The sequence below is a fragment of the Rhea americana genome, unplaced genomic scaffold (assembly GCF_003343005.1).
Source record: "Rhea americana isolate MKP2758 unplaced genomic scaffold, rheAme1 scaffold_106, whole genome shotgun sequence".
NCBI lineage: Eukaryota > Metazoa > Chordata > Aves > Rheiformes > Rheidae > Rhea > Rhea americana.
This window is the reverse complement of record NW_028185106.1, coordinates 2,715,229-2,742,194: the sequence shown is the minus strand read 5'-3', so window position 1 is coordinate 2,742,194 and position 26,966 is coordinate 2,715,229. Positions and strand designations below refer to the sequence as shown.

Below are 26,966 nucleotides of genomic sequence, written 5' to 3'. Positions count from 1 at the left end.
ATACTTTTACAGTACCTTTAATTAATTTTCTTATCATGAAATAAACTGAGGCCAACAGTTCACATGCATGATATATAACTTCTTTTTCAGTTGACCATAAGCTATGGGTTCTAGAAGCATAACCACTTCCTACACACCTGTTTATATTGAGACATTTCAAGAGGCATGAGAAATCAGAGATGACCCTCACACTGCAAATTCCATTACACCTAGAAAAAATAGCAAAAATTCAGAGCAAATGTCATCTTAAACTAATTATTGTTACTGATTTTAAGTTCCTCGCACTAAGAGAGGAAATAAAGCTGAACATTCACAGATCAAAAGGTAAGACATCTCTGTCACAATATTTCCCCATTAACTTTTCTTCATTTGCTAGATTTCTTTCACAGCCATTTCTCCTCCTGTTAACATCAAGTCCTCATCTCATAGGACTAAAATGATTCTTAGAAACAGTTTGCTTGAGCAGACAGAAATATTCTTATCAAGCAACTTCAGAAAATTTCTCCTAACATAATAGTACCAGAAGCTACCACAATGCTCAAAGTTAAGCCTAGTTTTAGACTTCAAGTTTATGGGATTACACCTAAACACTACAAAATTCTGATGCAATTAAATGCTAGTAGCATTTCCTAATAACCCTATTCTTTAAAAATCAAATGAGTTTCTCGAAATTGTGCCAATTTGTTTCAGGTTTGGATGGCTGGGGGGAATATCAAAGCTGATTTGCCAGAGATTTCATTTCCCAGAGTTTAGATTCAAATTTCAGCTTCAAAAACAGAGTGAATCTCAGCTGCAATTACCATCTTTATCCAAAGCAAAACAAACTCTAGCCCAGGTTCTTAAAAAATTCCCCTCAAATCAAACCATATTCTTTGTCAGAAAGGTTTATTATATTCATCAGTTTTGCACTGAGATTGTGGGGGGGGTGGGAGGGGGGAAGGGAGGAGGGGAAGAGGAGGGTTCAAGTTGTCAAACTGTTTCCTAGCCAGAGAAAAACAAGCAAACAAAAAAAATACCACACATGCTAAAGTTCATCTTCACAAAACATCTTTCAGCAACGTCAACTCYCTGGAAAAAACTGCTTTTCAGCAGTCCTTTCTAAAACTGCTTGCAATAAATGCAGGATCAGAGTTCTGCAGGGAGTGGATGATTTTCTCAAGTCTTCTTACTCCTCCCACTCTGCAAACTTTGCAAGCCTTAAGTTTAATGAATAAATGTACTGCATACAGCCTGGCAGCAGTTCTGCTGCAAAGTTCAGCCAGATTTGAACCAAGAGCTATACTCTTCTGCAACTGTTCTACAGAATCAGGCTTTGAAATACTAGTTTGAGATCAGCTGCCTCTGCATTACTGTGTCACAGTGTATGAAGTGCATTCTACCTTCAAATAAAAGAACATCTTTAATTGTTTCAGGACCAGCCATGTTACTTGTGTTGCATGAAGGATGAGTGAATATTCAGCAAACAAATTGGTGATTCACTATGATCCTGTAAAGTAACAGGACTTCATCATAATTCCAAGTTAATCTTGTCATATGTAAAGTCATTTTTTAAGAAATATTATTGAAGTTTTTTGTTCATGTATCACACTCAGGTGGTGACATTTTTGACATTTGGTGGTGACAAACTGACATTTCCAATTTGTGCAATGTCACTAAGATGGAAGAGTCTGAGATTTAGTCATTTCAGAGTCCTGTGACATTCCATTAACAAATATTTTTTAATGAATTTTTAAGGCTTAAACAATGMTGCATCTGCCAGCTATTTTTGTTCGTCTTCACAGACCACTGACCCATTCTAATATTTTAGAAACAAGAGTCCCAAGTGTTCAGAGTTTAGGTTAAATGTGCTTGGCTTGACGGTTCTGTCAAGAAGTCTGGTATAGCTGGGCTGCAATACAGGCAATATTATGCCAACAGAATGGCGGTTTTCACTTGCTGATTTTAGCAAAAGACTACTGAGGGCAACTGTGAACATACTCTTCGTATGTTCAATGAAAACAGAGATGTTTGGCTCATAATGCATTAAGTGTTGGTCCCAGTTTAACAAAGCACTTAAGTACATGTGTGTGCGCATATGTAAGGGGAGAAATATGACACACAACAGTTTAGTAAGGACTTACACTTACATTAAAATATTTCAGCACTTAGTTCCCCTTTCAATTAAGTCAGTGAGAAGCAGGTTCCCAAACAGCTTCAGAAATCCAACCTTCTCTTACCAGCTATAATTTCAGTTCTCATACTTGCATTAAAAAGCATTGACCACATAACACTTCTCAAAAAAGTTGGAACTATACAAAAAGTAACAACTTGATTGTATCTAGTTAAAATACATTTGAGTATTTAGTAAAGTAAAATTTGTACAAGCCAAACTATGAAATGGGAAAAAGTAAAGTATCCATCTGGGATGAGAAGGCAAAGCTACAGAACACAGTTCAATTTAAAGAATACTAAACAATTTTACCGTCTTAAATCAGGTTAGGGGTGGGATCCTCTGTATTTATTTTGGTGTCTACATTTTTTCTCTAGGTAACTTACAACATTTGCAGTTCTAACAATATCACTAAGATGGAGAAGTCCAWCCCTGAGTCTTTTCACTATAGTCCAGTGATATAATACCTAGCATCTGTCCAGCTTTTTTTTTTTTTTGACACTCAATACAGAGATTCTAATATTTTCAAGCTAAAGTAGGCATTCCAACACTCCTATCAAAGTTTTTTTCCCCAATGCCTCCTACCTTAAGAGCAGTGAATAACTTCTTTTCCCCAGTTAACACACAAACTGTGTTCCTGAGTATCTTGGAGTCAAGCCAAATGTGAGCACCTATATAGAAACTTATGCCTAAATTTCCTCTCCCTCCATTTGTTCTCCTTTCTCCAGTGAATCAATGCTTACCATCAAGGCCTTCCACATTGCTAAGAAGCTTGTCATCTCCAAAACATCAATATTAACCCCTCATCAACAAATGGCAGTATCTACAAAATTTGTTCTTTTCTAGTTTTCAAGCAGTACCCTTCTATTTTCTCCCATGCTGTCCTTCCCATTTGCCATCTTCACAAAAATCTGTAAAGGCTTTTTTTTTGTTGTTTTTGTTTGAAGTTCCACCGAAGAGACAAATCCTCTCCTTTCCTACCATACATACAAGATGAGGTAATTAAATAGAACAAAATATAGTATTTAAGWTGTTAATTTACTGAACTCATTGCCTATTAGGCTAACCAATATTGCCTCATTGTTTATTTATTCTCTCCATCAACCTCTGTCATTCACTGTCATCTCATACCTAGACGGTAAACTGCCAGGCGTAGAGAACTTTTTTCCCACCTTGTGTTTACACAATGCCTATCACAACAGAATTTTGGTCCAACACTATGGTTTTAGTACAGCACTATGGTAATACAAAAAGGTACACTATACATAAGACTACAACTATATATCCCTTATTGGTCACTACTGTAATCCCTTCTATACAGAAAATAATACCTTAAAAATTTTTAGTAACTAACAAATGCAGAAGTTAACCTAGCAGGAAAATGCTATGCCAAATCATGCTCTGAGATACATTAGCTACACAGCAATTCTAAAACAAAGGATTGAAAATGCTACCTTGAATTTGGAAAACTAACACAATTCAGTATTGCATGTGAAAATACACTTCTCTACTAAGACCACACTCCCACCTTTGCAACCAGAAAGGACTGTTCTCCCATTAAAATGCTTATTCTTAGCAGCTTATTGCCAATTACACTTCCCAGGATTAGAAGACCAATCTATATAGCATCATAATACAATATACATGTACATGAGAAAAAAAAACCACTTGGTGCTTTTGCATGAGGTAACAGTTGTTTAACGGGAAATACACTGAAATGAGCAAAATATTTTCAGTCAAAAGGTGTGAGTTACTACGTGGTATTAATAAGGTTTTTCCACAGTTCTTCTAACAACTTAGTATGATCTAGATCTTGGGAAATGTTAAAGATGTTAAAGTTACCAAAATTTCGTAACCCCAAAAAATAGCGATGACATGCAAACATTTGTTTGGCAGTGTACAGGTGAGATGTGGGAAACCATTTAATGTGCAAGTGACCCAGTAGCTGCTGCATTCTTTAAAGTTAAGCAAATATCATAGTCCCCCTCCATATTAAAGAAACCAACATACGACACCACTGACAAAATCCTCTCAAACTGATCTACTGACAGGTAATCATTGTTTACCTTCTTAATAGTTTTACAACATAATTAAGGCATTCAGTTTTGCAGACTCACATTTCTGAGATTAAATAAAACAACAGTAAATATTATTCTAATATATGTTGTTATTATATCAGTCATATCAGAAAAGTTCATTTGCGTAAATCTTAAGGATACACTATAATCCATTGGTTACAAGAAGTAACTTGTATCCCCTAACTGCCATATTCACACAACTTTTATGCACCTTTGTACATTCATAAAAGAGGAATAGCCATCACCTCCATTTGAATGAATTTAGGTCACAAAGAAATTTTCATTTTCCCCCTCCATGCCAATAAATCCCCCAAAGACTGCAGATAAGTTTCCCATCACCACAGGGGAGCAAAGGCCAAAAAGTAAACTTAATGAGGTCAAACAGAGGCTTTCTAGCTCTTGCAAAACTTAATCTTATTCTTAAGTAAAGAGGTATAGAGAACCCCATAAAATCTGTAAGTGCACAAAACTGCTCTCAAGGAAGATGTTAATCATTCATCCAAGATTAACATAAAGGGCTTTAAAGCAGAGGAGCTAGTGGGAATACAGTTCATCTTATTAAAATACATTAATTAACTTAATGTATTCAGTTGTCCCCTTTGAAAAGTAAAACAAACTCAGGAGACAAGCAGCARGGTCCTACAAGGACCCGCCCACCATCTTGGATTTACTCCTGAGGACTGTCTCAGAAACCGCCTCTGAAGCTTCATTTCTTTTCATGTTGAAAACCTTAATTTATTGACATAAAAAACAATGGCATAATCATTAGCAGCTGTAAAGCTCAAACTCCATCAATAATGTGTCAGCAATCTGATAAAAACTCCAAAATACAAAGGCTAATCTATAAATTGATGTTTAGCTTTCAAATCATAGTCTGTGAATAAAATGCCTAAGTATATTTCCTAGCTTGGAAATGTGACTGTCTAGACACTGGTATTAGTGCTTCATTTTACAGGCACATAATGGGGCTTATTTTGTTTATAGGGATATTCTCATTTCTTGGGTTTGCAGTGCCATAAGTAAAACTTCTCAACATCAGTCTTACCTCATGTACTTGTTGGCTGATAAATTTTAGCAGTCATCAGCTGCCTCTGAACAGTATTCTTTCAGGTAGTGATTTTACAACAAGTTTGAGATTAAGATTAAGTAAGATTAAGATGCAAACTCAGGTAGTAAACTGAAATTCTCCAACARCAACAGACATCATCTCTACCTGAAAACCTCTCCAAGCAGCAAACTACCAGAGGCTGGAAGTGGAATCTAGTGAAAAATTACTAGTGTGTTTGAACTTGATAGTGGTATTTCCATTTTAATGTTTCTGATACATACACAGATATATTATTATGGTTACTGTATGTTTTTCTGAGTATCTGTTACCAGCCAAAAAGATACATGGGCAAGTGAACATTCTGATAGCACCATATAGATGTTCCTTAGGGAAAGAAAAAAAAAAAGAAAAAAGAAAAAAAAAAACAGTCTATCACCTTTCTAAAAACAGAACACACTCCCTCCCCCCCAAACAAGACCATTCTTACTTTCATGCACACTATTGCCATAAAGTTTGTTCACACCAGTCACTTCTCTGGCAGAGAGGCCTCTGCAGCATGAGCTTATGTGGGTAAGCTTGGGTGAAAACTGTAACCTTGTAACTCATTCAACAATTCTGATAATAACGAAAGAGAAATAGCACCCAGCTTACCCCACTGTCTATGGGAATAGAAGGAATCTTTTTTTGTCATTCAAATCAATTATACTCAATATCCACACACACACAGGGAGCAGAGTCAGCGAAGAAGGTGTAAATCTTACAAGTCAGTTTTCAGAATGCAGCCATGCTTTAAAGTCATGTTTGTTTAATCACTGCTGTCACCTCATACATATGGAAACGATGCCAATAGTACTATGTTGTTGACTAAACCTTTTTTCATAAAAGCACCAAGCTTGATCAAACTATGACTCAAACCAAATAGAGGCTCCCCCTTACTGTGAGGCCCTCAGTCTTTCCGAACCGAAGGAGCATTCATCCACCGTTCAGGCATTTAGCTAGCCATGCCAACTCCATACAGGAATGGAGAGGAATGAAGAAAAACAGTCTCACATTCTATCTTGCAAGGAGGTTTCTAACAAAAGTGAATTCATTTTTAAGAACAAAACAGGTGAAGGATATTTGTGGGGAAAGAAATAAAGAAATACATTAAGCAGATCCATTCCAAGTTCTAGACATTAAAATGTAAAATTACAGTTATTCTGAGTCTTCCCTGTAATAGATTTCCTAACAATTTCAGAGTTATTGAAGATTTAGAGATGCATATTCTGTCATAGTTCTTGTTAAATTGTTTTACTGTTCATTTCAGAAACATTGCAGCTGTTATCACAATTTCAGTGTACACTGGGGGGGGGGAAGACCTAACTCCACACAGTTTCTTCAAATACTACTATAATGTATTAATTTAGCACCAACGCACAAAAAAAGCACTATGAAACTTAAATCACCCTCACATCTCATGACATGTTTGCTTTTTTTCTCTGAAGGTCAACCAACCAAGTATTTACTAGAGCTATATTTGCTTAACTTTTTTTTTCATTATAAAAAAAWAATAATAATAATAATAAATAAATAAAAGACACACAGCCCCACTAAAACTGGGGTTAAAAAAAAAATCTTATCAAAAGTGCACACACCRAAGAGAAAGAAACCAAATACTGACTGACAAGCAGGTCTGCAAGAATTTAATTACTATACTACTAAAACATATGCATGTCCCAGAAAACACTCCCCTCCGCCAAATCACATTATCAGCAGACTTTTCAGCAGAATTTATTTTCTAGATTTTATCTTGCAAATTACAAAACTACTCTCCAACTTGGAGGAAAAATAAGCTATGAATTTGTTGCAAAAAGTAATCTGGCTGACATTTTAGCACTATCATTCTATAAAACAAAAAAACTGAAAAAAGGGAGCACCTCCAATCACTCTTCTGTCCTCAGTACCTCCCTCTTCAGCTCCTCTCACTCTCCCTCTTCTCTCCTTCTCCCCACTCTCTCATACAAAACATTACTTATTAGCCCATCGCTTGCTGAGCTATGATTCCTTTTTCTGATCTTGAATGAAATATAAATCTCTGATAACAATGTTACACTTATCATGCATAGGCAGACTGCCTAAGCATGACAATGAACACATCCTGGTATTTAAAAATTAGCATCTGTGAAAAAGATCTACAAAGCAACATTATCTGCTACAAGCAAGGAGTCCGCACTTAACTTATAGGAATTTTGACATCTGAGCAGTGGAAGGATTTTCCAAAGATCACCTAGACCACTTTGCTACAATAATGGCAAAAGTTACTGATAGCACTCCTCACAGATATTTATCTACAAGTCTGTTCTTAAAAATCTCTTATGATAGAGATGCTATAATCATCAGATACAACCTGTTCCATTATAGAGATTTCTCCTGTGGTGCAGACAAGAAATACAAAACACACAGCTTGTTCCTTCTTTTCTTCCTTGTCATTGACTTTTAGTTATTTGAGTTTCCTCCTTCACTCAATTGTATCAGCTCTAACCTAAACTATTCCAGTTCTCTCAAACTCTCTCGGTATACCACTCCTTCTACACACTTTCTGATGATGGTTCTGGTAGCTGTTCTCTGGCTTCTCTTAATTTGATCCAGTTTTGTAACTCCCAAAACTGGACAGAATCCTGTAAATGATATCTTACTGATGCTAAACAGAATGGAATTCAATTCATGTTGCATAGAGATTATGGTCTGTTTCAATAAACCAGCAGGCTGTTGGACATTTTTCGTACAAGTATTACACTTATATAAAGCTACCTAATCAATGTCTACACAAGCTTATTTATATGCAAAGTCCCTTGTACTCATCCTTATTAGCTGTATTTTTCCCAGATTATTTCTCTGCTTCAGGATTCTTGCAAATCTTCAAATTCTGAAATGTCTGAATTCTGTCTATTCTGTCCTACAATGCACTCGCAAGTCCTCCCAGGTTGCTGTCCTTAGGTACATGAAAAGGAAAAGTGAAAGGAAGCCTGGAAGACAGAATGCCCTTCAATGTCTACCCATTAATGTGTAATCAAAACTGCTCATTAGCTCACMTGCTAAAGCAACAGTCAAAGTAGTGATAGACAGCTAAAAAGATTTTGTAGACAAGTTAAAACATGCAAATCATGGCAGAAGTTTTTCTGGAGAGACTATGGTATATGGGGGAAGAAGGGGAAATCCATTCAATAACATGTGCTAGTGTGCTCATTCATTTTTGGTATCTACCAAGGGCAGGTAAGAATTCAGGAAAGCAAGCAATTTGTGGGGAAAAGGTAGTCTTAGAAGTATTGTTGACTTAAAGGGAACAAATTTTATCCTAAAATTAACTAACCTTTAAACAAATGTAAATTTCTCAAATAGTACTACAAAAAAAAAGTAATTCATTTGTCATCACTTGCTTATGAGAAAAGAAGTGTATTTGAAATATCGATACAAAATAAAGTTACAAGCATGGGTGTTTGAAAGATGTTAAGGATGCCACTGGGACAAGAAAGGGCTGTGCAAGAATGACCTACCAATTTTTGATTTACTTAAAGGGGAGAAAAGCAGGGGGGAGGACGGGAGGTTCGATGGACATCTGCAATAAATGAGATGTGATCCAGGCTACATTTCTTACATGAATAAGATATTTTTTAAAAAACGCTACAAGACTAACAGAAGGCAGAGGAAATTTAGAAGCTTTACGTGACAACTGAAGATTTAAGTAAAAATTAAAGTCAAAAATTCAGAAAAAATATAAGCATATATCCAGGGACAAGAATGTACTATTATATTTGTCTAGCTGCATGTGCAAATAGATAGCTAAGGACCTAGCACCTCCAGTATATGTAAGAACCCTATTAAAACATCCAACCATCAGCAAAATACATTCGTATTTAGGGGACTTGTCCCTTCTTCCTAGAAAATGCTCCTCTATCATTATTGGTATGAGCGAAAAAAAAGAAGTTACAAAGGTTACATCTTATCAACCACGGCTTTTTTTTCCTGCCTATACATCCTTACATCAGCCATCTTTACATGTAAAGAAAAATTTCCCTAGAAACCAAACAACAAACAGAAATGCAAATGGCAAGTTCCATCCCCTGATTCATCCACCTCAAAAGCTTTATTTTTGACAGTGATTCCTCATGAGAGGGAACCTTACACTGCAGATAGCTTTGGTTTATATTTACTTAGTTGTGATGCAGCCAAATACAAAGTTTTTTATCATCATAAAACAAATCACGTGTATGGAAGACACATTTTTTTTCCCCCACAAGGTTCACATACTTCAGTTGTAATTGGCTTAAACAAATACAATTTCGAATTCAAGGTCAGTCTAAGAAGTGTCTGGTTAAGGATGGAGTTTGAAGGTTATCATAAAGGTAGAGTTTTATATCATGGGTTCATCAGGAAGAACACACTGAACTATTTTAAACTTTTTAATTTACAAGCGTAAGTGTTTTAAGTGCAATGCACTAGAAAACCAGCCCAATAGCAACTCAGATCTTGTATATTATGGGAAAAAAATAATCCTTGAAAATAAAATATTTTAGTTTCCGTAACACTCCATCATCAACTATTAAAATGTAAAAATATAAAGATGGATTCATAAACTAGATACCTTCTATATATCTAGCTTGTGCCCATCCAACAATAAAAAATAATGACAGCAATGAACAAAGATCAGCATTTTTCAAAAACTGCGGTGCATTTGAAGAATCCTTTAACTATTTATCCTATGAAATACTGCAACTTTATCTAGCTCTTACACAAGTCAAATGAAAACATTTTTATCAAATCATACAGTTAAAATAAAGTCTTCAGTGAAAAATTCACTTTTGATTATATCTTATTTGAAAGAGAGAGAGCTTATAACTGAAAAGATAAAACCTCTCTAGGTTACAGCAATTCTTGTTAAAAGGACAGGGTCTTCCTTCCCCTCTCTTAAAAAAAAAAAAGTTGTTTCACATCAGAAAAATCAAAGAAGGTATTTGATTGGAGACATTTTCTGCATTTTCAACAACTCTTCTTAAACACTTAACACTTAAATAACTCTTAAACAACAAAGCTCCAAGATTTTTCAAGATCCAAATTTTTATAAGAACATTAAAATTTCCAAGAGTAAAGTATTTTTGCCAATTTTCCTTTTTGTCTGACAAAACAATTTGAGAACAGTCTGTTCAGTGGCTTCTTTGATTTTTCAAAAAAAATGTTTCATCTATAACACATAACAATGGGCAAATAAAAGTGATATCAACATACTATCTCTAAAAGATATTGTTATTCATCACAGTAAAAATGTTTCGATCAGACGAAGAATAAACTATGTCATTTAGAGATAGAAAATTTTTTGCAACTTCACAATTTTTCTCAATATTTTATTTTAAAATTGTTCTTAGCTGACAGCAGAATAAGAAATCAATTATTTTCTCCCTGTAGCTTAAACTAAGGGGTATTTTTAGCCAATAAAAAGGTCAATATCCTAAGATCATATTTTGTATACAATTAAAGAAAAAGATTTATCAGTAAAATGCAGCATATTTAAGGAATGCAGAGGAACATGAAAWACAATCTGCTGCTGTACAATGCATTACTAGTTATATTATTTACAGTATATTTTAAAAAATATACTCCTACATACCTTCTTTGTTTATCAAGTAGCACATATGATGAAAATCTTGTTTTATCAGATTCAGTTATTTGAAAGCACAATCTGAACAACTAATTGTATTTTACCAAAACACAAACAAGAGAGTTTGGGAATTATTAGTTTTAGCCTTTCTCTTGATTTTACTTCAGAAAACAAGCAGGGGCTAGTTATATAGAAGGTACATACGTACACAATGACATCCTTTATGAAGCTGTTGTTTTACTAAAAAACTCTATTTCACTTTACAAAAGGACAGTTTATTCTCTCAAAGCAGCTGAAAGGAACAGTAGCAAGGACTAAATGCCCCCCCACTGTGTCCATGAAAAATRTATGCTCTTATCATGAAGCAGCCATACAATCTCATTTAGTAGGGATGCAAGCACTGGTACCATTTTATATTCTGTGTGATCTCAAGTAGATAAAACCATCTGTCCATTTGCTGTGAAAAAGGCTCCCTACAGACCTCTCCTCACAGATCACTATAGTTTCATCTCAAACTTTGAACTGATGGCTGTCTGTCACAAAAAGTCCTTCTCAAGCCACTTTTACTCAGTAGTTTCATATGGTTTAGACTGAGGTGACCCATCACAGCCTAACAAAAAGATTAGTGTGTCTGGACACAATACGATACAGAGATGTGAGTAACCCTCTTTKTTATGTCCAGCAATACAGTTTAAAGAACACTGGATTCAAAGAGTAGGCATCTGAAAAAAGATGATTTCAGGGAGTATGTGTCTTCATTCAGAAACAAGCATTCCTCAGAACCAGCATGAATTTTCCCAAAGATTCTGAATAATTTTGACTTCATTAATCCTTATCCACATGCTATTATTAGCAACTGACTATGTTAAACATATACAGTTCTTCTCAAAGCAGAAATCTTATGATATTAAATAACTAGTTCCATATTCCTGTAAGTGCAGCTAGACAATGTTTTTGTTTCTTAGTTCAAATACTGTAAAGGATAAAAGGTAAACTTAATAGTAAAAATAGTATCAATATGATAAAAAAGAACTATATATCAAAGCTAAAGTAGACAATAGTAGCTGCCTATAAAATGCACAGATATCCAAAGAAAAAGTGAGGCTAAGCTCAGATCCCAAAGCACATGGGCAAAATTCCAGAGTAACTCCACTGACTTCAGTTAAAACACGTGGAATTATTCACATGCCTGAAGTAGCATTTTTGCACATATTCAGTGTAGTCAAAGGCTACTTTAAAAGTTATTTCTACATATCATCAATTAAAAGTGAAATAACAGTTGTATATCAGAAAGCATGATAGCACAAGAAGCTACTTCTGTCCCAGCATGAGTAAGCTAAACTAGCATTGCTCAGCTGTCCTAATCACTAAAGAGGGTTCTTTAAGGTTTTGGAGAGGGTTGGCAGAAAAAAAAAAAAAAAGAAAAGAAAAAAAAACACTTTTCAGCTGAATGTGGGGAAGACTCTTTGTACAGAATTCATGTTAATTTTCAGTTTAAAAGGAACCATCCATAGTTTCTTTTTTTTAAATCATTGTCCAGTGGAGATCTGTTTGTTCAGTGCATCTAATAAAGGAGAGAATTCTCATTTTCTAAAGACATTATGCAATGCTAGCAACAACCAGGCTGACACCAGCTAACAGCCTGTGGAAGACCAGGTGGGACCATTTAGAATTAATTTAGGACTCAATTATCATCTAGAAGACAACACACTAGTTTCCTTTCCTCTTGAAAGTTTACTTCAATTACAAGTTAATCTACTTTAGACTAACTTCCAGTGTGATGGTTCAGCAACTTAAAGGAAGAATACATATACAAGATCTCATTTCCATATTCTCAGAAAAGGAATTTGGCAGGCTAGACATCCACAAATCCATGGGCCCAGATAGAATGCACCCATGGGTACTGAGGGAGCTGGTGGATGTTGTTGCCAGGCCACTCTCCATCATCTTGGAAAAGCCATGGAGAACTGGAGAGGTGCCYGAGGACTGGAAGAAAGCCAGTGTCACTCCAGTCTTCAAAAAGGGCAAGAGGGGGAGGACTCAGGCAATTATAGGCCGGTCAKCCTCACCTCCATCCCTGGTGAGGCGATGGAACAGCTCATTCTGGACGCCATCTCCAGGCATACGGAGGAGAAGGTGATCAGGAGTAGCCAGCATGGATTCACCAAGGGGAAATCCTGCTTAACCAATCTGATAGCCTTCTACGATGGAATGACTGGCTGCGTAGATAAGGGGAGAGCAGTGGACGTTGCGTACCTTGGCTTCAGCAAGGCTTTTGACACTGTCTCCCATAACATCCTCCTAGAGAAGCTCAGGAAGTGTGGGTTAGACGAGTGGACAGTGAGGTGGACTGAGAACTGGCTGAAAGGCAGAGCTCAGAGGGTTGTCACCAGTGGCGTGGAGTCTAGTTGGAGGCCTGTGGCTAATGGCATCCCCCAGCTCTCAGGACTGGGTCCCGTCCTGTTCAACTTATTCATCAATGACCTAGATGAGGGGACGGAGTGCCTCCTCAGCAAGTTTGCTGATGATACCAAGCTGGCAGGAGTGGCTGACACACCAGAGGGCTGTGCTGCCATTCAGAGAGACCTGGACAGGCTGGAGAGRTGGGCAGAGAGGAACCTCCTGAGGTTCAACAAGGGCAAGTGCAGAGCCCTGCACCTAGGGAAGGATAACCCTAGGCACCAGTACAAGCTGGGGGCTGACCTGCTGGAGAGCAGCTCTGCAGAGAAGGACATGGGAGTGCTGGTGGATGACAAGTTGACCATGAGCCAGCAATGTGCCCTTGTGGCCAAGGCCAACGGTACCCTGGGGTGCATTAAGAAGAGTGTTGCCAGCAGTCAAGGGAGGTGATCCTGCCCCTCCACTCAGCCCTGGGGAGGCCTCATCTCGAGTCCTGTGTCCAGTTCTGGGCTCCCCAGTACRAGAGAGACCTGGAGCTACTGGAGAGAGTCCAGCATAGGGCAGGTGCTCCAGCCCTCTGATCATCTTCATAGCCCTATGAGGAACAGCTGCGAGAGCTGGGCCTCTTCAGCCTGGGGAAGAGAAGACTGAGGGGGGATCTTATCAATGTCTACAAGTACCTGAAGGGAGGGTGTCAAGGGGACGGGGACAAACTCTTTTCAGTTGTCCCGTGTGACAGGACAAGAGGCAATGGGCAGAAATTGAAGCACAGGAAGTTCTGCCTGAATGTGAGGGGGAATTTCTTCCCTGTGAGAGCGACGGAGCACTGGAACAGGTTGCCCAGAGAGGTKGTGGAGTCTCCTTCTCTGGAGATCTTCAAGGCTCGTCTGGACACAACCCTATCTAACATGCTGTAGGTGACCCTGCTGAGCAGGGAAGCTGGACTAGATGATCTCCGGAGGTCCCTTCCAACCTTACTGATTCTATGATTCTAACTGACAGCAATGGCACTTTAACAGACTCCACTTGATTATGTTAGATCTTAGGGATCAAAAAAGGAGCATAGAGAGGTAGCTAAGATGGCTAGGAGAGGAATATATTTTGCAGTTTGGGGGGCGGGGGAGAACTGACACTCTAGACAGTAGTGTTACTCCAAATTATTAACATTTTGTACCTGTAAGATCTCAGCGTATCTTTGGTTAATGTGTACAACATTTACATCAATCCTATTTTACTGATGGAGGAAATCAAATACAAAGATTATCCTTCCTTCACAGTCCTATAAGGAAACACCACCAGAATATATAACTGTTACTTAGTTATGCCTTGCTGTAATCCATTAGCACAATGTTTCATTTAAAGGTGCATTCCTTTGAACTTGTTAGGAGACTGCTTCTTCCAGAGTGCTCCAGTTATAATAATACATACTAAAAACAGATTAATGTCTTCTAATCCTAAAACGGACTAGAACTGTTTGGAATAAATCAAAAGACCACCATGGAGCAGCAAATCAATTCCAAAAGGAAAAAAAAAGTTAGGATTTCAGTCTTGCTATAGTTCTCCTTCATTAGTTGTGGTTCAAAGTTCTTCTTTTTAACTGGCCACTATAATGGCTTATGTGCTGTCTCTTAATTGAATGTACTAAAATGAAGTCTTCCTCCTGCACATTAAGATTTGGTTCAGCCTGGAATTCAAAAAAATCAAAATAAGGGATTATGCAAAGCTGTTCTAAAGTGAAATCCACAACTGTCAGACAAATACTAATCTCTCCTCACTAAGACTAGTCTCCTTACACTAGAGAAATATAATGCACTTACATGCTTGCTGCATTGGAAAAACACTTCATCTTCACATACAGAAACATTTCCAGCCTTTTACAAACATGGCTGTCATCACTACAAAGACACAAATGCTAACTAAGTACTGAAAATGTCTGTATAAGCACTGGTTCACTTTAAAGTGATACCACACCACCGTACCTCTCAGCCTCTCTGGTTCATCAACATTCTGTGTACTTACTCCCAGGAAGACATATGCAAGATGTTCCTCATAGAAAGGCAACTTCTTCATATACATACATAGGTAACTACAGTAAACACCATGATCCATTTTTTGTGATACTACTGCATTCATCTCTAAGTGCCACACAAAGTCATCTCCCAAAGCACATATTACTAACATACCCAAACAACTGTCAAGCTTCCCAGAAGGACAGAAACAAAGAAAAGTACAGAGATGAAGTTCAGCACTGCCAGAATGATCATCTTAAAAATAACCTCACTTAGCTCTGTATTTGAATATGTATGCCAGCACAGAGAACATCTCCTGGTACAAGTCAGAAAGTATTTTTACTGAGTTTGAGACAGTTATCCTGTTTCACAGCAGAAGAATGTGAAATCAGTAGTATATTAAGCACTTCCACATCAAGCTGAAGCAACAGTTCTCGGTGTTTGTCATCCACTGAGACAGTGTCAGCTGGTAGTATCTGGAACAAGCAGGAGTTGACAGTACAGAGATCTTTCAATCAATGCTTAATACTATTTTTCACAGCAGTTATCATTGCATGTTATCTAAATGTGGACTCTGTGACTGCAAGAGAAGAGTATATTAATCCACAGACCTATGGAGCTTATCCTTTTAATCCCCGATAGCCATACCCTTGCGCTCAAATATCAAGGCTTCCCATAAGAACATCAAGAGAATTGGAACAGTAGCTTACTCTGAGGACGTGGTGGGGGAAGAGGAGTGGTGCCTTCAAGCATCTAGTTGTCATATTCTTAAAAAAGATTATTATAGCTGCCAGCTAAAGGAAATACTTCCTCAGCTTAAGATGCATACACTTTGACTTTTAGCACTGAAGCCCTCCATTAAAACCCTAGCATCATCCAGCTGAAGGGCTGACATATAAAAAGCCTTGCATCATTCCCCAGCAACACAACTGCTACTACTAGAACAAGCTAGACCTCAGTCTACAACCGTGTTCTTGCTCTTATARCCTGAACATGATTCTGATTACAGAAATATCCTTGTAGAGAGTTAACAGCTTAGTGTCYCTGAAATTAAAGGGACATTCTTCTTTTGGATATGCATTCACAAATCTGTCACTCGGATGGCAGCCACATGCCCAGTAAAAGACTTTGGTCTCTGTTTTTTAAAAATGTATTTTTCTGGTATCAAAACTTCCCTCCTCTCCATCATTTTAGAAGATATTTCTTTAAAATAGCAATTTTTCCAGCACAGCCTTAAATACAACAGACTAAGAATGAGTTTATACTTGGACTATAGAAGGAATCCCATTCACAAGCCAAATCTTTAAAGTGTATTTGTGGATTCGGTATGATATTTTTCCTTTGTGGTACTATATTCAGGGAAGTGACACTGAAAATACTGAAGTGGAAAATAAAACAAATGGATTTTTGTTTAAAAAGCATAAATTGCAGATGATCAACAAAGACCTTAAAACTACTTATTTTCTATAGTCTTTCTCCCACAGTATTTACGGCACTTACACTGCAGCTCCTATTTCTATGAGTATCTCAGCTCTTCAGAAGAKCAGGAAGAACCAAGTCCATGAGCTAACTGGTCCTGCTTCTTTAAAAAGGAAGAGAAAATAAGATACTTTCCTCACACAAATCTTTAAAGCTTGGAGGAAGCATCTCCCAGATACCAAAAGACTGAAGTAGTACCCAGAAATAGCACAAGCAGTGGATCAAACCACCTGGCTTTATACAGGTTTTCCCAGCAAGTTCAAGCTGTCCACAGTTTTCCCTGCAAATACATCATCAAGTGAGCTATATTCTATGCTATGTCCCCACAACTTGACAGGCAGCCTACCCTCTGTCCACATTAGAATGTGAAAAACTACAAAAAGCGTCATATCACTGCTCAGAATAGCAGTACTTCGCACCGGGTATTATACAGCACGCTATGAGGCATTAAGAGCAGGATCAAAGATCTGAGAGAAAGATCATTTAATCTGTTTCTTCCTTTCTTCAGCCCCTCTTCAGCTGAGCTTCTGGAAGGACAATGGACAGGTAAAGGAGGTTACTTGAAGGAACTTACGTCATTATTCCTTGAATGGTCTACCTTCCCAAGAGTCTGTGGGGATCCCAAGATCCATCCTCCATTTCAAGCCCAAACAGTTATGTTAGCAAAGGTGAACACAAAATCCAGAAGTCTCATTACAGAAGGAGGGGGTGGGGGGAGAAGCAGCTTTAAATTCCTGAGAGTATTTTTTTTTTTAAAAATACAAATCATTACAGAAATTAACTAAACTTGCCCAACACACAATAACTACACAGTAAGTTTCATGCACATCCACATCCAACACAATAATTTTAATGTCTAATGAAAGCTATTTAAAACTAAATGTGGAGATCTGAATGGGCCTTCAACTTTCTTACATAAGTTATCTGCACACATTTTAAAGAAAGCTACACCTTCTTCATCCTTGACCACTTCCTCTATTTTCAAGATAGGTTAGGAGAAAATGTTTAAAAGCTATGCTGCTTCTTGGTTGTACATGTGTAGGCACAAGTATCATTCCATCTAGAACAATCTGAAATCACTTTTTATACTGTTTTCACTTCTAGACTGTTCTGAAATTTGTTATCCTAATTTTATCACCTCTGTTAACACACTACTTTTTCATGCTGTTCACTGTTTCTTTGCCCTACAGAGGGCTGTCATCATAATTACAAGAACTATAAGAACATAAYTAAGAATTATAATAATTACGTATTTCTTCAAATAAGCTCACCAGACATAATCATGTTTCAAAGCTTTCAAAGCACAAGGAACAACTCTCTGTCCAAAACCCACATGCAGTATTTACAACTGCTTATAGACCTGCTCATATAAAGATGTCTGCACACATAAATGGGAATCAATTTCAATATATCAGAAAATRCAAGTGCAGGGAAGGAACAGGAAGAGTAAGAGGTTTTACAGTATGCATCACAGAAAACACTGCCTTCCAACATATCTAAATATGCAGTTTTACAAATAGCACAGTGATCAGGTTTTCTCCATGACTGTGGAGACTGAGACAAGCAATTTACTTTGCAGATAAGAAAATTAGCTTGCCTGCTAATAAAGAGCTTTCTAACCTGATAGTTAAGTACAAGAACTAGGTAATGACTGAAAGTTTTTAAATAGTAGGTTATTTCAGCATTGGCATACCTATGTACCAGCAATTTTTAGCGCTACACATTTATCTATTTACTCCAATACTGTATYACAGAGCAACATATTTTTTACTGAGGAAAAAAGTGAGGCTGCTGTACTTMATCTCATCATTGAGGCAGATCCAACAACTTGTAGAGTCACAACTGACTAAACAAAGCAGTTGTGAACYACATGGAAAGAAATACTTGACAAGGATGATCAAATATGCTCCTTCTAGAACACAGAAGCATGAATAAGATGGTCTCCTGAGGTAACACTAGACCTGCATTTCAAATGTTAGTCTACATATGGAAAAAAACAGCTAAATTTACATGAAAGGTATATGTGAACCTCACCCAGGCAAATTTAGGCACTCAGTTCTGAAATTTTTTCCTGATATATTTCATTTTCATTGAGCTCTCACAAACAACATCTGCTTTGTTAACTTAATGAATTTAAGCAGGCACAGCTCTCAGTCTTTGCTCTACTGTAAGTCTAACTGGTGAAACCTGACAGTCTACAAACTAGCAAAAAGCCAGCCTACTGCATCAGGATCACTATTGAGTGTGTTATCTAACTGCATGCTGCAGCCTCGGTTGTATAGGGAAAGAAACATTTCTTCCACATTGTATTATTCTATGCCTTCTTATATCTCCTTAATAGTTCTAGTAGGCTATCAGATTTCCTTTTTGTGGCTGACTTTCAGGAAATCTGGCAGGGTAATCAATTGAAACAAGAAAGGGGTAAAGTGCTCTTTGTACACCAGTCTTCCTAAAAAGACTGTAGTTAGCATTGTGACTGAAGTTGTGTGCGTGTGTGTGCGGGGGGTTCAAATAAGATTTATTATTTCAAAGGATCAGTAACTTGAACAAATTAATTCTGTGATTCTATCCGGTAACCTACAATGACCTGTAAAGACAGCTTCTATCAGTCAAGCTCTTTTACATAGCTAGCTGATTTTTACAGTACTAAATACAGAGAAAATAGACAGGTAGGCTGCAGCCACAAATCTATACGGGAGTCAGAAAGAGGATCTCTGCTGCAATGCAAGTGCAGTGATGTCATTCTTCTAGCAACAGAGTGCAAAGAATCCACTAACTTTATAAGGGGAAGTGTGGGGGGAGGGGGAATCAACACAAGTATTGCTGTACAAAACTAAGTTATTGAAGCTTTAGGGACTCCTGAGGGCAGCGACATATTAACACACACAAAAACACACATATACTGCAGAAAGCATTGTTCCAGAATTGAACTTAATGGAACTTCTCACACAGCAAGACTACTGTACTGGAACTACTTTGACTCAAAAAGCTGTTCTTTTTCAAGATTGACAGCTGCCACATGAAGGAAAATACACACAGAAGATACGCAAAACTGAAGGGCAAGCATTCAATTACAATTAATGTAGATAACCAAACCTTTCTTGGGAGATGGTATTTTAAACATACCTTGTGTGACAAAACTGTGCAAGTCCAATCAATTTTAAATCAAGACTTTTTAAAAAACCCTTTTTAACAAGACTTTTATGGTCAAATCAACCCTTGTTATAACACCAATTATGTCAATAATACTATAAAAGAGAAAAATCTGGTGCAACCTGCTGTCAATCAGTTCTTCTTTGAGCCATATTATGTTTCATTGATCAYGCTGTACATTCTACCTCCCTAACCCAGAGGGAAAAGAATTAAAAGGTCACATGTTAGCCAAAAAATATATTTATCTGTTCTGTGGGGGTAAAACATATCTTTAATCAGTCATCCAAACATGACAACAGACTACCCAGAAGGTTGCGTGCCACTGCACATCAATAAACATCTTTATCTAGGAAATGAAAAATATCAAACCAGTGAAGGTATGAAAGAGGAACTCAAAGACCTGCCAAAAAAATTACAAAATTAAGGATGAGTTCTGCATTCAGCGAATAGATGATATAAACGCAGCAGAAATAAGTAGTGCTGGAAGCTAGATTCAGAGAGCACACACTGGAATTTTAAGTAACAAGGCAAAACACTTTGGATACTTTCTATATCCATCTGTATTTTCTTTCAGGTCTAAGTCAGCTCTCCTTTTCTTTATTCGCTTGTTTTTATAGAAATATTTCAATGCGATCATAAAAAAGTAATATCCTGCTGATATAAATTTCTCGATTCTTTTAATTCTCAAATTTTGATTTCTCCTGCATTCTTTCTATCTCACTAACCAAAATGTTCCAGGAAACAGTCCTTACAGAAAATGCAGAATTAAGAAAGAGTGCCTGTATTATATAGTCTGTTCATCTACTTCTACTGCACATCAAGACAAACCTAAGGTGCCTTGGAGGACAAAAATAGTACTAGGATGCTAAGAAAATACACTGATTTTTATCACCCATGCTGCTCCCAACATTCTTCAGTGATAAGTGTGCTGCACATTTTATTAACTGTAGAATACAGTCTTCCCACTAGAATTACTAAAATCAGAATAAGATTAACTGGCATTTTCTATCCTGGAAAGACTCTGGCCTACAGTGGTGTTTCATCTGCTGAATGAACAGGTTTATACACACGCAACTGCACTAAAAGAAACTTGATAACCTGATGATAGCCAACCAGGAGACACTTCAAATGCCAAAGCATAAGGACTTTTAAGACTGGGATGGAGAATCAAGATGACAAGACTGCAAAAACAGCACAAAAGAGTTAGCTAATAAAAAAGAATGACAACAGTGCTCATGCTTGGAAAGGGTTTGAAGCTAAAGGTATCTGAATACAAGGGAAAGGAAAGTTAAAGAAACATAAGGAACATAGGCACTCCTATTTATATAATATTATTTTTTTAAAAAATGGAATAAATTCATGTTACATAGGTCTTTCCCAGAAGCTGAAAAAAAAAAGTTTCATTACTTCCAAAAGAGAGTAAATGTGATAAGTTGAAGACTTCTGAAAATGTGTTAATAAAACTTCCAGGGATGAAAATCAAATCACACCAGTCCCCTGAATCATGAGCATGGATTCTTAATCCTTCCTCTGAAAAGCCAGCACAATACATACACTATAAAATCTACTGGTTGTTTGTACTGTCTTATTTTCAGTTCCAACTAATCGCCTCATTATATTTTCACTACTTCCTGTGGTTTTCTTTTTATCCTTTTTTTTTTCTTTTAAATCAATTATACTAAAACAAAGACCTAAACTGTAGTGTGAAAATAGCAGGGTCACAACAAGCCAACCCAACTTAACCAAAAGAACCAGAAAGAAAGCAACTGCGCCCAGCTGAAGAATGGATGCATCATACTTGCACTGAAACTTCTAATAAAATAGATGTGTATCTATGAATTTAAATTATAAGAATACAAAACAACTTCATGGAATTTCACCTGCCACATTATATAAAAGCTACTTACAGTGCTGCTACGTGTAGCCATCATACACCAACTTTCAGTACCCATCCTAAGACTCAGTTATCCTGCGTTTCTACATTTTTCTGCTTCCTTTCAAACTAAAATCAATCCTCAGAAAGGGTACATTACTTTTTGACAGACGCTTTCTGTCTTTCTTAAAATTTTATTCATAATTAAGACTATTTTCTTAAGCAACTGCTACCTGAATCTCATGTCTACTGAATTAAGCAGAAGCTTTGCCACTGAACCCAAATAAGAGAGACATGTAGAACCACATGTAACAGCCTGTTAGGCTAGTCAGATGACCAAGGCAGAATCTCTTGGACTAACAGACTTACACCCCTGTTCCTGCCAACATCATGTTAGGGGTCCTAGTGCACAACAAGTTGACCATGAGCCAGCAATGTGCCCTTGTGGCCAAGAAGGTCAATGGTATCCTGGGGTGCATTAAGAAGAGTACTGCCAGCAGGTCACAGGAATTGATCTCCCCCCTCTGTTCAGTCCAGATAAGGCCACACCTGGAGTAGCATCCAGTTCTGGGCTCCCCAATACGAGAGGGGCATGGAGCTACTGAAGCAAGTCCAGTGAAGGGCTRCTAAGATTTTTAAGGGACTAGAGCATCTGTTATACAAGAAAARGCTAGAAGAACTGGGACTGCTCAGCCTGGAGAACAGAAGGCTGAGGGGGGTGGAATCTTATCAGTGTATATAAGTATCTGAAGGATGTGTGTAAAGAGCATGAGACCAGACTCTTCTCAGTAGTGCCCAGCGACAGGACAAGAGGCAACGGGAACAAACTGAAACACAGGAAGTTCTGTCTGAACACAAGGAAAAATTTCTTTACTGTGAGAATGACAGAGCACTGGAACAGGTTGCTCAGAAAGGCTGTAGAGTCTCCTTCCTTTGGTATTTTCAAAAGCTATCTGGACACAATCCTGTACAATGTGTTCTAGGTGAACTTGCTTCAGCAGGGGGGTTGGACTAGATGATCTCAAGAGGTCCCTTACAACCTCAAAGATTCTGTGATCTGACTCTACAAATGGGCTTTTCAAGAACTCCTTACAGAATGAAACATCGCAACACATGAATACGCGCATCAGAACTTCATAATAGTCAATAATTTCTACTGAAGTAGAAGTACCCTTGTGCTTTTCTGTGGGCGTTGCATCTTCCACAACAGTAGAATTCTTACACTTGGTAGAAGGTATCCAGCACTGTGGTTGACTGTGCCTCATAATATCTATGTTGCCACTATTATTTAAAGAAAAATTTAAATATACGGAAATAATCACCTACAAACCTATTTTTTGGTCACCTTTTACAGTTGGGAAACATTTTTACAATGTGTTTTACAATTAATTTTACAATTAATTTACAATAATTAATAAATCTGAGAGACAAATGAAAATAAATTTATTAGGCTTAAAATAATTTTAGTCATTCAATTTGCCCCCAGTCCTATATGCAGAAGGTTAACTGCCAGCAGCGACTGCAACACTAGTTGCAAGCATGGGATTTATGCTGGCACTCTTGTTAGAACTGAGGTAATTTTAAAGGAATGTCAGTGTGCATTTACATTTCAAACTTTACTGCTCTGCTTTAAGAAAAGAAAGAATTCCTGCTATTGTCATTTAAAAATATTTACAAAATCTTTAGTATCTGTTTCAGTCCTACAGAATTGAAATGAAAACTAGTATCTCCTCACAATATCTCTCTTTTATAAAGAAAATAAGATAATTAGAAAACCACATTTAGTGAAAATATATTTTTTATAAGAGAAATGCAACTAGTCTTCAATCTGAACAAAGTTTAATGCTACTGTTGAGTTAGAAGGAGTCACATGTAGACAACTTTGCAAGCTATGAAGAGTTGCAAATCTGGCTGCTTTTAGCATCCAAGCCTTTCAAAAACCAGTTTCACTTGAACATTTGAGTTCCTACCATGGAGAACCACAAAAGGATGAGTATCTCAAGCTAATAATGTCTAACCAGTTACAGAACTTTAATCCTAAATCAGAGGACACATTCTCACTCTCCTGCTCACAGATTGTCTTCTGCCAAAAGACAAGAGGAAAATTCAGCATAACATTTTTTCCAAGTACAGATTATTTACCTTTAAAGAATAAGAAAATGGAACTGCCTTGGCGGCCATTTGGCAACAGCCTTGTTCCTACAGCATAAGGGATCTTTTAAAACCACCTCTGAATGTTTGTTTTGTAAAGGCTTTCCAAAATCATCTCTAACAGACCTATATTGTACTATTATACAATCCCAGTGAAAAACTGCAGAAGCTGAGCAGAATAAAGCAGCAAAAATGGAATCATGTGGAGAAGTAAAGATGTAATTTTCTCTTAGGTTCACAAATAGCACGAAACTGAAAAAAGAAAAAATTTCCACGTTTCTTCTCACATTAAACCACATGCCTTTTTGAATACAGAAGTAGTAATAGCATTAAGGATGAAAATAAAAGCCCACCATGTCCACAGAAAAAGCAGTTCTAACAGTAAATTAGTCATATTCCAGAAGGTATGATTCACTATATGAAATTTATAATGGTTACCCAAATGAAGTAATAACACTTTATTTGCCCTATCCTTCCTGCTCTGTCTTATGCCTGACCATGACAATCACTGCAGTTGGGAAGGCACAGTACTTGGATGGCAGCGCTTTTCAGCGCTTGTTTTCTCAGATAAGGCATCCAAGACAATGCCATTTTGAGATATACACCTGTCCACTGGCAGAAAGCGTGAGACCAACTCATTTTAAGCTGCTCAAAATGGGACTATCACATGGCAATATCTACAAAACGTTCTTCCAAACTGAAATAGCTACCAAGAGGTGAAAAGATCCATATCACATTTCTAATCCCCATAATAGCTAGCCTTCTTTGTAAAAATATTTTTGACAGTTATTCATGTAAGTTATCCTCATCTTATGAATCTTCCCTACCTGAAAACATTCTGCAGATTATTTTGTTCTGACTTCCGTCTAGTGAGGATTTTTACAAATTATGCGAGAAACATTCTATCACTCATTACCTATTTAAACAAAATATACTTCTTAAAAATAAAAGGAGGGTAATAATTGGTGTAATGTGGAGCTCTAGTGGTAGTGCAGAAGTAAAGCAGCATATAACACCAACTGTGAAACAGTAGAGACAGACCTTTAGTCTGAAAGTAGTAATTGAAAATATTACAATAAATGAACTTAAATAATGATTATTATAAGTGAGATAGCTTGGAAACAAACTTGCTGGTGTTTCAGACTCACTGTGCATATCTTTGTAGACAACTTGATAAGCAACCCTCATTTCRAGTGCACAAACAAATCTTACAATTTATTCCAGTTAGCAATAGAAAAATATGAACAACACTCGACATTAATGTTAGCCTTAAAGGATAAAAATATATACAATGCAATTCAGCAGAAAATCAGTGTTTCTTACCAAAAGCGGCAGAGAGTTCAGTAATTCTAAGTATTCTCTTAAAACAGTCCTAAACCAACAAAGATACTGTCCTTTTCATGCCAACCATAGAAATACCTATTCCAGTCAGTAAAGTATTCTGCTCTCAGTTTTATTATCAGCAAAATACCAGCCACTGATGTCAGTTTTAACACTGAGATTCAGTAGTCCTTTCAGACTGATGCATCTGGCAGGTTAGACCCTTAACTAGAAGGGCTCCACCCTTATACGCACAGTACTATTACATATCTTATTACCAAACATTATCATGTTAATCAGCTTAATTCTTACTGAACATCAATATTTCACCTGTGAAGGAGATGTCTTTCAAATGGAGTGGCAGGATGTGTAAAGCATACTATATATCCATTGTGCGTCATCACACAGAGGATGCTAGAATTACTGCATCACCCAGGGAAACATTAGCATTATTTTCTTAATTTTTAAGATACCTTTTTGAACTTGGGTACATATTATCAGAAGTTTATATAACTAAAACAATATTGACTAGTTATTTGATTGCCCCMAAAAAAATCACCCCAAAAAACATAGTACTATTTGTGTGTACATATAACTGATCTCAGAATCACAGGGCTCATTTTCGAAGTCAAGCAATATCACTGGCTGTGTAAATACAACCAGTTTGGAATCCTCAATATGAAACTTACAGTCTCTTCCTAGGGGTGCTAATTTTATCCATAAGGGCAAAAAATATGGAAACATTATTGAAAAGCTCTTGTATATACTACCGCAGACTTACAATTGACTCTCCATTTATTTTACTCTGTTTTAAATTGTTTAATACTTTCAATATAAATTTTTACTCTGCTTCCCAAAACGAGCACACAATGCCTTGATTCAGTGTTACAGCATTTAAGACTTAATAGATTTCTTCTTGCTAGTGTAGATCATTAACTTCTTCTTAAGTGTTACTTTCTAGGCACTTCTCAATATAACTGAGGTTTCTGTTACTATTAATTCCAATTCAGTGCTACAGGGCAAACAGGATACCTTTTCAATAAATAAGTATACCTGGGATGGAAAAAGAGTAAAGCTAGAATTGTATCTCCTTTATCTGACTTGTATTTTTTATTACATGTGTTTGAAAAACACAGAATACCAAGATCTAAAGAGTCATAAATCTCCTACTGATGAGAAGATTTCCAAATTGTGTCTGTTACCTGGTGGGCAGTTGCATTCTGGAGGCACTTCTCTCGCTACTCTTATTTTTGCCAAATGCTCATAGGATTTCTGTGGGTGAAAAAAGCAACATGAGAGAACTTGGTAAGCTCAGCCCATTAGAACCAGCATGACAGACCAGCACGACTGTAAACTGTGATTTACAACTATTTCATAGACTGCATAACTACTGATGACTTCTTTACTTGGACTCGACCCAACGCATATCAGTGACTTCTCCACCCCCACGACAACCAAAACAAGCCCGCCACAACTGGCTGTCTCCCTCCTTTGCCACCCCTGGTCCTGGCACAAACGCTCCCCGTGCTCACACACGCACACACAGAGCGGTCTTCGAAGCAGGGAATAAATGTAGGAACTGAGGTTCGCACATATCTGCAAGTTACGGATGAGAGAACTCAACGGTTTCGACGTTACGGTCAACCGCTCCGTCACGTCGCAGCGCCAACGGCC

The 26,966-nt window shown here is 37.2% G+C and overlaps 1 protein-coding gene across 1 annotated transcript in view; it reads right to left on the bottom strand.

Moving 5' to 3' along the window:
• Positions 1–26,966, bottom strand: part of COL25A1 (collagen type XXV alpha 1 chain) — a 308,714-nt gene that overhangs the window by 280,772 nt on the left and 976 nt on the right. Inside the window, exon 2 of the mRNA XM_085309395.1 lies at positions 26,495–26,564. Coding sequence (XP_085165521.1) covers positions 26,495–26,564 — 70 coding nt within the window. The remainder of the gene's footprint in view (positions 1–26,494; positions 26,565–26,966) is intronic.